The sequence below is a fragment of the Monopterus albus genome, unplaced genomic scaffold, assembly GCF_001952655.1.
Source record: "Monopterus albus unplaced genomic scaffold, M_albus_1.0 scaffold334.1, whole genome shotgun sequence".
NCBI classification, from domain to species: domain Eukaryota; kingdom Metazoa; phylum Chordata; class Actinopteri; order Synbranchiformes; family Synbranchidae; genus Monopterus; species Monopterus albus.
The window spans coordinates 317,900-334,028 of NW_018128214.1; the positions used below are offsets into that span (position 1 = coordinate 317,900).

Sequence of the window (16,129 nt, forward strand, 5' to 3'; positions counted from 1 at the left end):
TTCCCTGCTGAGTCTAGTGCTAGGCTGCTCACGTCACTCCCTGGCTACAGGGCAGAGCTGCACCATTTGGCTCCCAGACCCTGAGGAGACAGCTCCTCCAAGAGAGGGGGTGACAGTTCAGGGGCTTCCTGGGTCGCCATGGAGACAGTTTAGACGTCATCAGGTGGACGAAATACAAAGTAACACGCTGGACCTTGTGATGAGATGTTTTGTCGCTTTTACATTCAGCATTTCTATTTTTTGATAAACACTCAATAGACTCGAAAACCAGAGAAGGTGTCGTGTGTTTACTGTTCCCACGTGGCTTTATTGACAAGTTCATCATAAAAAAAAACTATAAAAACATGATGAGAGCAGACATGGCCCTGAGGCTATTAAATCAACATTAAACTTCACATTTACAATCAAAAAAATGTTAACTCTGAATTAAAACAAGCCCGATACCCCTACGGAAATCATAAATATGTTAAAGATAAAATGACAGAAACCTGACACACTAACAGATCCAAGCAAGTTTCACAGAGACATAGAAGCTTATTAGCTCCAGTCCAAAGTCCGGTCCAGGTTCTGACACTCCCTGACCCTCCGTCCACTGACTAGGAACTTAACTGGACAAAGCAGGTTCCAGTACAATACTGTCTGGTTCCTACTGATACACAGAAGAAAATGAACCAACATGTCAAACAGGTGATGGCATCACACAGGTTTGGTGGTGCTGTTGTAAACGAGCGTTTCCTGCTCTGACAGCGGCACTTGGGCGGTGCCTGTGGTGACAGGCCTATGGGTGCGTTGTCTCCTGGCCTTCAGGAAGCAGTAGGTGAGGATGGCCAGCAGAGCCAAGATGGCCACCGTCAGAATCACAGCCAGCGCTATGGAGCCTGAGGAGGAGACAGTTAGGTCACTTCCTGTCAGCTGACACACTGTAGCCTTGACAACATGTTCGTGTTTTATAAGTTGCTTTTGCAGAATCTTTTACACGCTACAGATCTTTCACATCCACAGATCCAGTCTGAGAGCTGCCCTCTCACTCCCCTGGTGTCCATCATGTTGGCTGACGCCTAACACTACAATACCCATGAGCCTCTGAAATATCTCCTCCCACTTCACAACTCTGCTCTCTGTACTCATGTACCACTACTGTAGTAGCACTGGTACTGCTACACTGAGAGGACACGCCCACTTGACTTGGTCAGAACAAAGGCACCGCCCCGTGAGAAAATGTCCGTTTGATGTTTAAACTGTGGAAAATACCTGAATCAGAGGTGAAGGACATTTTCTGACCTGAGCCACTGTCGTCGTCGTCGTCGCTGCGATCAACCTTCTCGAATCGTTCAAACATCCCTTTAGAGAACACGTTGTGCTCTGCAGAAACACAGGGAGACACACGGTGCCAAACAGATCTGGACAAACAAGGCGACTAGATGAAGCTGAATGGACAGTGCGGTACTACGCTGCAGTACATGGTACTGTCTCATGTTACACAGTGGGTCATGTGTACTGGTCACTCCGTCACAGATACTGCTGCAGCTGTGGTGCTCTGTGCGTACACAGTACTACAACATGGTACTCTGCTGTGTTAGTAGATGAGTAGCCTGTACCTGTTACTCCGTCGCACTCTGTTCTGCACCTGTCTTCCTTCTCAAAGTTGTTCTGGTTTCCATCACAGCCACCGTAGGTGAAGCGGTGGCACTTCTTGTTCAGAGGGTCGTAATACCAGCGGGTGTGACTCGCACGACATGGCCCGGTGCGGGGGGATTCCGTGCACTGAGCTGGGGGGGGGTAATGATTATTAGCATGTAGCTTGTTAGCTTCAAGCGGTAGGTGTTGCTCAGAGACAGTCAACAAACTGACCTATTCTATGGTTCACGTCGAGACTCAGCAGGCGGGAGAAGGTCTGATTCACTGAGGAAGAGGAGGAAGATCACTGAGTGTGTGTTCAGTCTGAAAAGTCAGAGGTCAGGTGTGGCTGATTAGGGTTTACTGTGTGTGTGTTACATCTGATGCATGATTCCTCGTCTGATCCATCGCTGCAGTGCCCCACGCCGTCACACTCCAGACTTCTGTCCAGGCAACAGGTGCCGTTGCACATCCACTGATCAGTCTGACACGCCGACCCGCACACAGCTGAGCGTGCACACACAGACACACACAGTTACTTATCTTTCACATCATGGTGCAGAGCTGACATGAAGAGATGCATTATGGGACTGACCGGCCGAGGGCAGAGCGGCACCCCTGACTGTTGTTGCTGTGGACAGAAAACAGAAGACAGTAGTACAGAAAATGTAGTATTATCTGTTACAGTACTACTTACTGTATGATGCATTAGTAGTATTATTTTAACAGATTAAAGCTACGTATATTGCGCGTGCTGGGTGAGGTGTATTACTATGTGCCTACTGTGTGTATTGCATGCACTCTCAGGTGCAGCAGTTACCTGTGACACCCCTGCAGGCCAACTCACACTCCTCCTGGCTCAGGTAGTTATTGTAGTTTGGCTTGCAGCCTCCAAAGATGAAGCTCTCGCAGCTGCCCGTTGCAGCGTTGTAACGCCAGCGAGGAAACGCGGCGCGACATGGACCGACCTTCACCGGAGCCAGACAGTACACTAAGACACAAACAGTGTGGTCACATTGTTGAGCAAGTTTCACGGGCTCGTTATTTATAACAAAAGTGGGAATATGCCAAAAGACCAACAATTTAAACATCTGACAAAAGGATCTCAGCTCAAGGTCTCTTAGTAACTTTCAGTCACATCACATGGTCTTCATCCTCTGACAAACAGATCCATCTCCATGACAACTGAAAAAACTGTCTCACTGAAGATCATGTGATGCAGTTGAAAGCTTGGAGAAGTTAGTAAGAGGCCTTGAGTTGAGAATGTTTGTGAAAACACTGGTGAAAGAAGTTTTTACATTGTTTATTTCAGTAAAAGTAAAAATACGCAAAACAAAACCCCCTCATGTTCACATAACGCTCCTGTTTTTGAGTGTTAACAGCCAAGTACACGAGATATCTAAAGTACTCAGTGTGTAGCACAAGTCCCTAAAGTGTCAGTTTTATTTTTATTGGCATGTGAATGTGAACTATATTTACTAGTGTGTACTTTCATCTGTACATTACTATTATTATATAAAGTGTTAAGATGCTTTGTGTGAATATAGTGGCCACACTGACGTGAAGTCTGTGTTTGTATGTACAGTACTGCCTGTAAAATGTGCTGGGGACTGACACTATTGAGATGAAATTACCCATAATGCAATACACAGAGGAAACAGGGGGGGTTACCGTCAATACTGACATTTCTCTGTGTCATGAATTTAAAGATTAACCCCCAGCACGGGCGTGTGTGTGTCACGGAGCAGTAAAGGGAGTGCCGCTCTGTTGACACTGTTTGCGTGTCAGGTATTCCAGTCTGACCAGTTTGAGTCAAGGAGTGGCTCATCAGGGTCAAAACACAACGACTTACAACACTGAGCAACAGGCCCACAAATTCAACCAATCACTAAACTGTTCCAGAGGCAGCTGCTCTAAAACAAACAGCCCAGTTCACCTGCTCTTCACTTTATGGTACATTAATGGCCAGACTTTGTAACATGTCTGTCTGTAGCCGCCCACTGACAACAAGACCGAACGCCCAGCCGGCTGCAGCCGAGGCTGCTCTCGGTTCTCAGGGGCAGAAGCTTTAAATCTGAGAGGAGGAGACAACAGCAGGTTCAGAACTGAACTCCATCTGGTTTAGTGAGTCCTCCGCATTACTGCAGCAGACTCAGGGTGAACCAGAGGGAGCCTCGACTTTTATCCTTTTTCCTGGTCCAAACCTGCGTACCCACAATACACCTGTGGTGTGATGTGCTAGTAGTAGCTAACATGTCCTGCAGCAGAGATGAGGAGCAGCTCAATCTTTCTCCACACCCACAGATGATTTTACTTTCCAGACTCAAGGTCTTCAGACTGTGTGACATCTGACCCGTGTTCCTTAAACACTGAAGGCTTTTAAGTACTTTTCCATATCTGCAGGAGCACCCCAACACCTGGACACACACTTGTCTCTCATACACACCTCTTCATGTTCATGCAAGCTCTGATTCTTTGTAATGTCGTACTACAGATTTGTTGTGTTACTGACTGGTGTGTTGCCACAGTGTCTCCGTCAGCCCCACTAATCCCAGATCAAAGGTTCCTGTTGGAGGCTGTGGACAACAATCAGAGTTAACCCTAACCCACAGGAAACTCAGGTTTAGCTCCTGAGCTCCTCTCAGACACCCTGTGACTTATTTACTGGTCTCTTCAGAGTGACACATTTTTTATGACTGTCAAACTGATTTTGTGCCATCATGAACACATGTTAGAGATAAAGGATTACAGGATGTGTCCACATACTTTTGGACATGCGGTGCTTACTACAGCCAACACCAACAGATGCATATTCAGATTCATTTCGTACCTACTTCTGACATTTACCAACAGTGGATTTAAACCAAGAATGAAAAGTCATTACAGTCGCAGTGGAACAAACAACCTCCTGGTAATTTAACTACAGTCATTTCCCATGAGTACTCACGGCTGGACAGCTCCGGGCTGAGGACGAGAACGGTGACACTGGTTTCGTCTGATTGCTTTTTGGAGTTGGACACCTTCAGCTTGAAGACGTAGGAGCCCGGCAGCAGGTTGGAGAGCTTCACCTGGTCACGCAGCTCGGTCGGCTGCAGAGTCACAGTCAGAAAACCACTGTGTTCAACATGTTATTCAGCAGCATGTTGTATCTGAAGCAACTTAGAAGATGTTTGAATGGAGTCTGGTACCAGAACCAGAAGAACTGAGCACATCGCTTCTGTTCTTAAATCCTAACACTGGCTGCCAGTCACCTACACAGTCAATTTCAAAATGCTTCTGCTAGTTTATAAATCATGGGGCCAAAACACGTCTGATCTCCTGGAAGAATCCAAACCCAGAGATTCTCAGGAAGCAGGCAGCTGGTAGAACCTGGGCTCAGACCCAAACAGGGCGAAGCTGCTTTCAGCTGCTATGCTGCACACAGGTGGAACCAGCTTCCCGGTGACCTTCGATGGCCCCCGACTCTGCCGCTTTCAAGTGTTAACTGGAATCTCTGCTGGTTCTGGTGCCTTTTCTGCACCACAACGGCTAAATTTCTGTTTCAGACCTTGTGTTTTCTTTGTTCTTATTTTCATTTTAAGTATTTTATCTCATTTTAACGATGCTTTATCTTCACTTCTCTTAATGGGCTTTACTGTGGTTTTAATGCTGTTACTGTTGCGCCCTGCCTCTGTGTAGGACGTGCACTATATAAAGCAGCCTTGTCTCGGTACAATGGATGGTGCGTCACTGAATATACAAGAACAAGAAACATTCAGTGAATTTGTTCCGAGTCAGACTCCCTGTTTCTCTCCAAGGGATTCGCTCCATTGGTTAATGCTACCTGTTAAGCCCCGCCCCCGAGACCCAGCAGTTTTACCTCCATTTCTACATCTTCGCTTCCGCTCTGCTGACTCCAGACGTAGTCTGTGATGCGGGTGTTGCCCAGTGCCAGGCTCTCAATGCCATTCAACAGCACCATCTCTCCAGGCTGAACGACGACATCAGGACCTGCGTTGGCGATGACCGAAGCCTTCTGACCTGGAGACACAGTGACATCACAGTTTGACGCTGTTTACATCCACACTGGGACAAGAGCTCACATCACCGGTTTTTAGAACAAATACTTTTGTTGGGTCAAGTCAGTCACATGACCTCAGCTCATGTTTCACTGCTGAGGACTTGAAGGTGTAGCAGTGCAACACCCAGGTCACCTGCTGTTAACGCTCAGGACATCGGCAGCAAAACAGTAGAGACTGATACAGACTGAATTCTACTGTGATGTGTGCAGCGCAGCACAGGCCCCAGTGAGGAGCACAGCGAGCGAGGACAGGGTCAATGAACGTCACCGATCAGGGAGAGAGTCTGTGCTGAAAGCCTTCAGCCGGGGTTTTAGTGGAGTCACTGAAGCTCAAGCCCGAGTCCAGTTCCCACTGCCTGAGTCCTTAAAGACAACCCACACAGCTCTCGTCAGTTTAGGTCACAGACTTTCCAACAATGTACTGAATCACTATATTACTCAGTGGTTTGGTACATATAATCATTAGCCGGCCAGCAGAGTGCACGCTTCAAAGACATAACGTTGCAGGCGAACGGGTTTTAATATCTTAGGGCAAATTATTACAAAAAAGTCTGAGTTTCCATCTTCTGAGTCTGAAGGCAGTCAATGAGTCTGAGTCAGTGTTGAAGTCCAAGTCGAGTCATGAGTCCTGGACTCCAATTTTACAAGACTGACTTCAGCTCAGCACAGCGTCCACGGGCAAGTCTGGTACTGCAGGGCCAGACCGTCTGCTCGCTGCTACCTACAGCAACATTAACACTGTATTAATGTGATTAAATGCTATATTTTGCTACACAACCGCTGAAGGTTCTGTTGCTGCACTACAACAAACTGAAAGATTTGGATTTGATGCTACAGAACTTCATTAGTGTGCTGCGAGCTACAACTTGAGCCTGTATCTGTTCACGTCATCACAGTGTCCCCATCGCCAGCTGCAGAATGAGCAGCTCCTGGGTGCAGTGCACCCACGGATGTACAGACGAGTGTCACCGGACCACTGTGACACTGAAGGGAACTTAAACACAGCAGGATCCTCAGGCAGCTTCTGCAGCTACGAGCTGGTTCTTACAAACCTGAGCCTAATGATTCACATCCACCCAGGCTGTTGTCAACTACTGTGAGCAAAAGGAAGCACATCTATCATCTTCTCCCACTGAGCCAACAGTGAAGCTCCAGTGATCTTTTATCACCTTTACCCTGTGATACATGTTCAGTTGTCCTGGTAGAAACCGTCACTGTGTTTCTGCCCTTTCTCACAAAAGCACATTGAAGCAGTGTTAAACAAATATAATCAGAATCAGCTTCATTTGCCAAGTAACACACCAGAATGCGACTCTGGATGTGGTTTGTAGGCAACAAGTAAAACTATGTGCATTTCTTTCTTAAGTAAACAATAAATAGCCTAAATATTAAAAGACATTAATATAGGAATGTTAAAATACTTTTAAAGACATTCCTGTATATGGACAGGTCTCACTTTAATACTGCTTCTGTGATGCTCCAGTATGGAGCTTATAATACTTCTGAAAGTGATTTGATGTAGGTGAGAGCGGGGAGGGTTGAAACACCGGGTCAGCTCAAACACCGCCACTGTGAATGGTTTAACTTGTATATCCTAAAGCAGCAGTTTCTCGAGTTTAATTGATGCTTCCCATTCATGCTAATGTCAAAGCCACATGCTAAACTGTTAGCTATTAAAATTGGTTGTCACAGTGCATCTCCATACGACCATGCCCTTATCCCCTGAAGCCCAGTGGCCAAGACATTCTGACACGTCTGACGATGAGAAGCTCTTCATCTTGTGATTGAACACTTTGCAAACTCAAGACCAAAAGACGTGTGTGTGCAGTCAATACTCTATCAGTACAGGACCAACCAACCCTGGCCCCCAGGGGCAGCGTCTACATCTGTGACAGTGACTGAACCTGTTACACATGCATATTGTGAAACGCAGCCCACCCCACCCTCACACACCATTGTATTTGTCACTTTGCAGGTCTTTACACTGACTTGTATTCATTAGACTTACCCCAACCTTCCCCCGACCACTATATGCCTAAACCTCACCTAAAGTGTTTTTATCCCATTCAATTGTTCACTTTATTCATAACTTATTCTTATTATCATTTAATAAGGTTCTTGCATAAAGTGGATATTATTTCAGATATTTAAGTCTTGTTGTTACATCCACCCCCAGCTGGTGTCAACTCACCCCAGTAGTGGGGCAGGTTGTAACAGCACAATGCTTCATATTTGACATCAACTCACATAGTCTGAGATTGTGGACTGGTCAGTGAGTTTTATTTGTTGTAGACAAATGTGGGTACTATGCATCAAAGTTTGACAGATCTAGCACGAACGGCGCTGAATTAGTGATGCTCAAACAAAAGGTGTTCGAACCCCCCCCTCTCTCCCACACGGACAGTGTAAGACTCGTGCGGACTCACCTGATCCCTGCGGTTCCCCCAGGTATTTGTGGAAAACGGGCTTTCTGATGTAGCTCAGGTAGTCATCCTGGTTAGCGAACCTGCACACGAACTGCTGTCTGTAGAGGCAGTTGAACAGGTCGCAGGTCCGGTTTTCCGCACCTCCTGCTCCGGTGCCGCGCGGCCCCAGCAGCGCCAGGTTACAGCGCGGGTCCGCACAGCACCGGAGCTTGCAGTCCGCCTCGGATCCTACGTACGCTGCGTCCAGCAGCATCGCTCCGTCCTTCACCGAGCCCTGCTCGTCCACCACGAAGTCGCCCTGACCGGAGGTGAATGTGTCGCTGCAGCCTGCTGCGCCATTGGGCCGCAGGAGAAGGAGGAAGAGGAGCAGAGACGGCGTGAGGGAGGAAGAGGATGATGTACGCATTTTCAGCTGCAGTCGGGGTAAAAGTAGCGACAGGAAAGAGTTCACCGCCTCCTGACGCGTCTCGCCGCTCCGCTCGGACGGGTCCAGGTGAAGCGGTTTCTCCTCTGTCAGTAGTTTCAACCTTAAATCGTTAAACCGACTAACTGGTCGGTGTAAACTCTGCTGTGTATCGCTTAGGTGTGTCTCACCTGCTCTCACACAGGAAAGGAAACTCGACACTCCTATTAGACCGAAGCGGCGCTGACGTCATCCAGGTGTGGCCACACCCTCCTGCGGGTGTGGGAATAATCGGCTCGGAGGTCCGAGACAGAAGGACGCTCACATCTGGATTGAATCTAATGTCGCCAGGCAAAAAGTCGTTTCTTAAACTTTAAGGAGTTGGTTTGATCTTAAACTTGTTTATTTTAATTATTTGCTAATCTGAGCATCATTGCATCATGTTCAAACCTGCTGTCAGCTACAGAAAGAAGTTTCTATACTACTTCTACTGCTGCCACCAGTAACACACAAACATTATGTAGAAATGAAAGGAAGCTTATTAAAACAGAATGAATTGCATACAGTTGTACAGGTGTAACTAATGAAGTGGCTGGTGAGTGTACATTTTCATTGATTTGATACAAGTGTGTATCTTTTTTCAGCTTTGTCAAACGTGCTCGTGTGTCTTCCTGAATGCTGTTACAAGAGAAGCTGCTATCAAACTGTGTGTGTAGAATAAACTGCCATTTATACAGTAGACGGCACAAACATGACTGAGCCTCCTCTGAGGTTTTCAGGCTATAATCACGGTTTTCACGGTCTCAGGGTGCAGTGCACACTCCCACCTGTGGGGGCGGAGTGGGCACTACACAACACTGAGGTCAGGGCGGAAATGATGCATGGGTCATTTCGTCCAATCAGAGCCAAAAACTGGAGTGGACGTTGATAGCGGTTTGATTTGAGTTTTGACTTGAAAGATTTGTTGCTCTACAAGGTAAGAAAGTAACCAACTTTATGACATGATGTGTTTATGAAGCGGTGAACATGAGTATCTGACTAGCTAAGCTCGTAGTTCGGGTGATGACGTAAGAAGCGCTACCCAGTACCGCCACATCCAATTCACAACATGGGTGTTTAGCAGTAAACTTGTGTCGCCAGATGTTGTTTCAAACTACATCAAGACAACTGCGAGAATAAATAGGACATAATTTCAACCCGGATCAGATCTAACAACCCAGAAACTGTTGTTTCAATAAAACCAGCTTTGGTGTTGATCCTTCAGTTCAGAATCAGAATCAGCTTTATTGGCCAGATGTTTGGACACAGGAGGAATCTGACTCTGGTACATCGGCTCTAAATGTGCATGTACATGTCCCCATGCAAGGGATAAGTAAACAGTAAACCAACATAAGGCTGTAATATAACAAGATAAACAGTATTAACATCAACAAACAGTGTAAAATAAGCAGTATAAACAGAACAACAGGGATAAAACAGATACTTCAGAACTAGAGACCTGTACGAGTCTCTATAATATGTACGAGGTATATTTACAGGTATTGCACTGAAGGTTATTGTCCAATCATACTGTCGTGGGTTAAGTGTTCATCAGAGCGACAGCCTGGGGGAAGAAACTGTCCCTGTCCCTGGTTGTCTTGGTGCACAGTGACCTGTAACGCCGTCCAGAGGGGAGGAGTTCAAACAGATTGTGTCCAGGGTGTGAGGGGTCTGCAGTGATCCTCTCCGCCCTCCTTTTGACCCGTGAGGTGTACAGGTCCTCCATGGAGGGCAGGGTCACACCAGTGACCTTTCCTACAGTCCTGACTGTCCTCTGAAGTCTGTACTTGTCCTGTTTGGTTGCTGAGCCAAACCAGACAGTGATGGAGGTGCAGAGAACAGACTGGATGATTCCTCTGTAGAACTGTATCAGTTATTCTCACAGTTACCTCTGTGGCTGTTATCAAGCTGGATTTAATGTTGCCATGAGCAGGTTTGCCACATCTGGAAGTTGGTCTGTTGTACACACACACACACACACACACACACACAGGTTGGTAGTTTCTTGATCAGAGAACCCTGAAACAATCAGCCTTCCTCTGTCAACATTAAATAACTCTCACCTCATTGTTCTGTGGAAAGTTAACCGGTTAAATCAGGTCACTTGTACTTAATAACCTGCTGTCAACTGGGGAGATTAACACCAGTTCATTGATCACTGGCTAATTATTCAAGTCATTTATCATCAAACAAAGGAATCTTCACAAACATAAAATCAATAATAAAACATGCAAGAAAAAAATAAAGTGGGCATGAGAAAAAATACAACAACACAGTAATATAAAAGAATAAAGAGAATAATATAAAAAAATAAAACTTTATTCAGGACCGCTGTCGAACACCTAGCGAACAGATGGGTTTTTGGTAGCGTGCAGCAGGTGGCCACATTCGGAGCCGGTGTAGTATAAAGAAGACGCCTCCATAATCTGGGGTCCACTGTGAACGCCCTGTCGCCCCAAGATGTAAGTCTAGTTCTCAGACCCTTTAAAAGCTTCCTCAGGTGTGAAGGTGAAGAAACTTTGAGATATGTAGCTGACCAATAAACAGCTTTAAAAACAAACAACAGTCATTTAGAATCAATCCTTTGGTGAACAGGGAGCCAGTGAAGTGAAGCCAGAACCGCAGTAATATGTCCATATTGTCGAGGACCTGTGAGAAGACGAGCGGCAGCATTTGGAGTCTGGATAATAAAATGCCAGCACACAAAGCATCACTTCTGGAGCTAATGAACACATGTACTGTTATTTCAAAATCAGTAAAAAGAAGAAATTGTTTTACCTTTATGAGCAGTCTCAGGTCCTCAAGCCTCCATCTTATCATCTGGCATCAGGAAACTGCTCCGGGTAATAATGGAGTTAATATCTATTTGTAATTAGTGTTAGAGAGTGAGCTGGGAACAACTACCTGGCCTGTGGTTACAGATGATTGGCTCAGACTGACAGGTGAGTTCTGATTGTTCTATCTGATCCAGGTACAGTCATGGCAGAGGGGCTGGTGATGCAGGTGGCGTTCTCCGTCTGCGAACAGTAAGTTCTCACCATCACTGTGTTTTTACTGGATCAGTGTTTCACATCCAAGATGAATCACAGAGCTTGATTTCATATGGAGCTGACTCCTCCATGTGTCGCCCTGACGGCGACAGGTCAGCCAATCAGATGGATTCTCAGAGGGAGGACGTGTCCAATCAGATTAGCGAGTACTGTAAGGAGCTGCTGCTGAGAGGAGCAATCGAGTTCAGCTTCGAGGAGCTCCGAGCTGAAAGGTACCAGCAGCAGAAAAAGAAAGAGATGACAGGTGCGTTCACTGACCTTAGGACATTTACTGATATGTTGACTAAACTCAGGGCAGAAGATTCATGATATTTAATCATTTCTTTATTCATCTTACTGTATATTTGGGGTGATCAACTGATTATTGTTTGTTTCCTGCAGAGAGACTGAATCATCTGATAAAGGTCAATGCACAGATGTGTCAGGAGGTCCAGGAGAAGGAGAGACTGTTACAGCTCAGGAAGAGTGAACAGCCCCAGGTCTTGACTGACACAGCTAATGCAGCTACTACTACTACTAGTAGTACTAGTAGTAGTAGTAGTACTGACCCCAGTGTGGCTCAGGTACAGTGAACACGAGAGCATCCCATTTTAGTGATGGTGATGTCAGTATGTATCTGGACGTGGGAGGTGTTTTAGTTTCTATAAAGGACCCAGTGAAGGGGGGCAGCTGAAACACAAAGTACTCTAAAGGAAAAGGCTGCAGTCTGTGTATGCTGTGCACAATACGCTGCACTGGGCGGCAGGTTTCTTAATCGGGAAATGTGAGGCCTGTTTGCTTTTCAGACAAAGTCACCAGCTGCATCAGGAACAAACAAACATGGAGTGTGGTTGTAAGTCTGACTGCAGCTCTCCCTGCAGGTAGTTCACGGAGCCTCCACCTCTCAGAGCAGTGACTCTGCTAGATCTCCAGCTGCTGCTTCCTTACAGATAAATGACGAGTCTCAGTCCCAGCCTGCTACTGCCACACGGCCTGCTGGGTAATAAACATGCCTTACACACTGATGTTCCTGTGTGAATAAGCTGCGATCAACTCAGCCTGTGTTGGATTTGTCAAACAGAAAAGGTGAATCGTCTCCCAGAGAGCTGCTAGACGACGTTTTCCTCTGCCCTGATGAGAGAGGACTCTGTCTGAAGGCCCATTGTTCTCAACCAGGTGAGTCTCTAATCCACATCCAGGTGAGACCCTGACTCCTGGTCTTGTTCTGCACTTCTCTTCTTGTCTTTAAATCCCATAAAAAAGACTTCAACCGACAGTGTGTTGGTCCATGTGTCCACACTTCCTGTCTGTGGCTCTCAGCTCCTAGCCAAGAAAAGTCATGTCATTATCAGGCAAGCTCGTCCTACCAGACAGGCAGAGCCAGGAGATGTGGAATCTGAATAGAGACATGGACTAGTTAAGAAAACGGTGTGTGACATTGTTTTCATTAATGTGGAAAAAATGACAAAGTACAAAAAATGAGCCGACTGGTGACATCTGCTGCAGTCATCCTGCTGTTCTCTGCTCCGAGCCAAGAAAAGTCATGTTACAGCCTTGTTATACTTTCCTATTAAATAAGATCAAACGTTATGCTCTCAATCATTAACCCTTTATTTAAACTCTGCCTGTTGCTATCAGGCCGCACTGTCTCCGTCACTGTGCTCATGTCTGAACGTGTTACCTGTTGTCAGACCATCATGGGGGGACCTCTGAAGACCTCCAGTCTCTGGTGCACTCCCAGCCCTCCTTCATGCCTCAGCAGTCAGTGTCCAAAGCCCCAAAGGAGCTGAGTCCCATACAGGAGACCAGCGTGGAGGCCGCCTCTTGGACCTCGCTACCAGGGCTCTCTTCTGGGAGCTGTAGTCTTCTGGAAGCAGAGCAGAAGCACCGGGACCAGGACCACGCTCCATCACCTGGTCAGTGGTGTAGAGTTTCTCTTAGCGAGGTCGAAAATCCTGTAACTCATTAAACAGAGTCTTAACCAGAATAAAACCACATGTTGTAGGATTATATTTAGTGATGCGTTACTGTGTTTGTCAGTGTAACGCCGGTAAAGGAGGAGCTGACGTTAGCTACCTTATAGCCTGCTGTGAATTTCCACTGAGGATAAAAATACTGATCTTAACTTAAAACTAAGGCTGTGGCCGAATTTGTTAGTTGATTATATTTACCTGAATCTACAAAGCAGCTGCAGCTGTCAGAGAAATGTCACGGAGTAAAAACAACAGTGTTTCTGTCTGCAGTGACGTCTAGAGGATCATAAACTAGATGTACCCAAGTAAAGTACAAGTACCTCAAACCAGCAGCTCACTGACTTTATCTTCAGCTCCACGTGCCTCTGACACCGGACTTCTCTGTGTAAATGTGGTGGTTTGTTTCCACCTGTAGCCTCAGAAAACATCCTTCTTGTTGCTGAGCCAGTCGGGGGCGCTATGGATCCATGTGACCCAGATGTGCGGCGGCGACTGCTGGAACCCTGTGATGTCACTTCATCCCCTGCCTGCCATTCAGACCCCCGCCCCCTCCCGGCTGTGTAGGAATCCGGGGTTCTGCAGCTGGGTACGAGCTCAGGACACTTGATCATGTACATGTGTGTGTTCTTCAGCAGAGCTGCAGGTGAAAGTTTTAATTAGTGTTCGCTGTGAGAGAGATAGAAGAAGTACTCTGATTCTGTACTGAAGTAAAAGTAGCAGTACCACACTGGAAAAATATTCTACTACAACTTAAAGTCCTAGATCACCTTGGTTTCTTTGAACCTGTGGTTCAATTTCCCCTAAAAGTGGGCACAGTGATTCTGCTAGTGGTCTTTCACTCTCGCTGTCACTGTGCAGATTTGGGGCAATGAGAACTTGGCTTAACAGCAACTTCCTGGTCTTTCCTCTGCTTCCACACAAGACTTATTAAATCCTACTGTTCAGACATCGATGAATTCTCTGAATATTCCTTTAGATATCCATAACCCAGGGGCTTTCCTCTGCAAGTGATTGATTAGTGATTGGTTCTGCCTTCTGTCCACCAGGGGGCGTGGTGTACCTGCTGTTCTCCAGGGTCCATGATGGAGGAAGTTTCTCTGTTTATAGAGGGACTTCAGATGAAGGCCAAGTGCTCATCAAGGTGAACCTGCTCATGTATCTGTCACACGTGTGTGTTTGTGCACTGGACATTTCAGGAGATTCCCAGTTTAAAGGATAACTCCACCCTCAGACTCAGCTAGACACCTCTGTCCCAGCAGATCGAACACTGCTGTTAGAGGAGGACATTTATCGATTCACTAGGTGGGCGCCCGTCCTCCGGTTCTTCACGTAACAAACCTGGAAACTGAGCGGCTGAGCTGGAAAAGCTGCCGCATTGAGAAGACAGAGTGCTGCAGAAACAGACGAAGGCTTCTCCCTCCCAGTGACTCAGACCTGATGTTTCACTCTCAGACATGGCTGTGAAGCATCCACACAAACAGATCAGAGCTCAGCATTAAGGCCTGAGATGTGACGTACTGAGGTACACGTGTCATGTGACTGAACGTCACCGAGGGGATGAGAAACAGAAGCAGATCTGTGTGTAGCGGCGAGGAGACTGTAACCTGCGGCCAACTACGACTCCCGAGGTGCTTTTCACTGACAAGCAGCCAGTCAAAGAGCTGCACACTTCAAACAGGAGGAAGCATTCAGCAGGTTACTTGTGCCCAGCTTCTGATTCATGCCTTCGTTTGGCTTCTTCTCCATAGCATCAGCAAAGGCTCATGGGCATTTTAGTAACATCTGACCTTAATCAGCTGCAGTTGTTCATTAGCTTTCTGGAGTGACTGTGCTTTACTGTAGGTGAAACATGGTTATACAGCACATAGAATGTGGTGCAGGGGTCTGATTAGCACCAAGGTAAACTGTCAGGCCAGCGCTGACCCTGTGGTTTCCTGTGTTTACCTGTGGCAGGTGGACAGCTGCTCCCTTCCCTGGGACTTCCATCAGTTTAATCGTCTGAAGAAGAACTGCTCCACTCCTGACAGCCTTCCTCTGCTCAGCTGCTTCGTGTTCCTGGATGGCTGCATCACCGTCTACACCGCCCCGCCAGGGCACAGGTTCACCGTAAGTCATTTCCTGTTCAGGTCCCGACATTTCCTCCCAGTCAGCAGGAGGGACGGCCTCAGAAAACCTGGGGTCATGGACTGAGAATGCAAAGTAAATAAATACACTGATACTGTTGCAAAGAAGCATTTTGAGCATTAGAGACAAACTGAGGATGACACTGCAGAGACCAGCAGCACCAGTGGATGTGGTGTCCTCATTGTAAAGCGAGTCCAGACTCTGGTCCAGCTTATCGCTCTGGGCCGTAGACCTCCACTGGGGGACAGGTTTCCTCCTCAGGACACATGGGAGGCCATCTGTTTCTAACACACAGCATCACTGTAGAGTCTCTGGTCTCTGGTCTCTGCTCAGGTCAGAGTGCTCCGCCGGCTCCTCACACTGTAACAGAACAGTGTGTTGGAGCTGTTTGTTGGAAACAGAATCTTAACTTAAAACTAAGGCTGTGGCCGAATTTGTTAGTTGATTATATTTACCTG

At 46.8% G+C, this 16,129-nt stretch overlaps 2 protein-coding genes across 3 annotated transcripts; one reads left to right on the forward strand and one right to left on the reverse strand.

Moving 5' to 3' along the window:
- Positions 1 to 279: 279 nt before the first annotated feature.
- Positions 280 to 8,749, reverse strand: LOC109974449 (kunitz-type protease inhibitor 1-like). Of its 2 annotated transcripts, none has more exons than XM_020624647.1 (10): positions 8,104 to 8,749; positions 5,477 to 5,637; positions 4,565 to 4,706; positions 2,438 to 2,608; positions 2,213 to 2,248; positions 1,996 to 2,124; positions 1,852 to 1,902; positions 1,599 to 1,769; positions 1,252 to 1,362; positions 280 to 878 (listed from the first exon to the last, which is right to left on the reverse strand). In XM_020624647.1, the coding sequence occupies exons 1-10, from the start codon at positions 8,507 to 8,509 to the stop codon at positions 697 to 699; spliced, it is 1,560 nt and encodes a 519-aa protein (XP_020480303.1). In that variant the 5' UTR covers positions 8,510 to 8,749; the 3' UTR covers positions 280 to 696. The 2 variants fall into 2 exon arrangements, with proteins under 2 accessions (XP_020480303.1, XP_020480304.1); XM_020624648.1 differs by having other exon boundaries at positions 1,282 to 1,362; positions 8,104 to 8,747.
- A 631-nt stretch (positions 8,750 to 9,380) lies between these two features.
- LOC109974470 (uncharacterized) lies at positions 9,381 to 15,959 on the forward strand. Its single transcript, XM_020624672.1, has 12 exons — positions 9,381 to 9,482; positions 11,517 to 11,571; positions 11,688 to 11,839; positions 11,977 to 12,158; positions 12,456 to 12,574; positions 12,656 to 12,750; positions 13,266 to 13,490; positions 13,963 to 14,107; positions 14,180 to 14,190; positions 14,594 to 14,688; positions 15,501 to 15,653; positions 15,861 to 15,959. The coding sequence occupies exons 2-12, from the start codon at positions 11,525 to 11,527 to the stop codon at positions 15,957 to 15,959; spliced, it is 1,323 nt and encodes a 440-aa protein (XP_020480328.1). The 5' UTR covers positions 9,381 to 9,482; positions 11,517 to 11,524.
- Positions 15,960 to 16,129: the final 170 nt, after the last annotated feature.

Coding starts and splice junctions, on each gene's coding strand:
- LOC109974449 (XM_020624647.1), bottom strand. CDS start 8,509: ATGCGTACATCATCCTCTTCCTCCCTCACGCCGTCTCTGCTCCTCTTC. Junction 2,609..4,564: donor CAGCCCGGAGCTGTCCAGCC/GTGAGTACTCAT, acceptor TTTGTGTCTTAG/TGTACTGTCTGGCTCCGGTG. Junction 2,249..2,437: donor GGCCTGCAGGGGTGTCACAG/GTAACTGCTGCA, acceptor TTCTGTCCACAG/CAACAACAGTCAGGGGTGCC.
- LOC109974470 (XM_020624672.1), top strand. CDS start 11,525: ATGGCAGAGGGGCTGGTGATGCAGGTGGCGTTCTCCGTCTGCGAACA. Junction 12,575..12,655: donor ACTGCCACACGGCCTGCTGG/GTAATAAACATG, acceptor TTTGTCAAACAG/AAAAGGTGAATCGTCTCCCA. Junction 13,491..13,962: donor GGACCACGCTCCATCACCTG/GTCAGTGGTGTA, acceptor TTCCACCTGTAG/CCTCAGAAAACATCCTTCTT.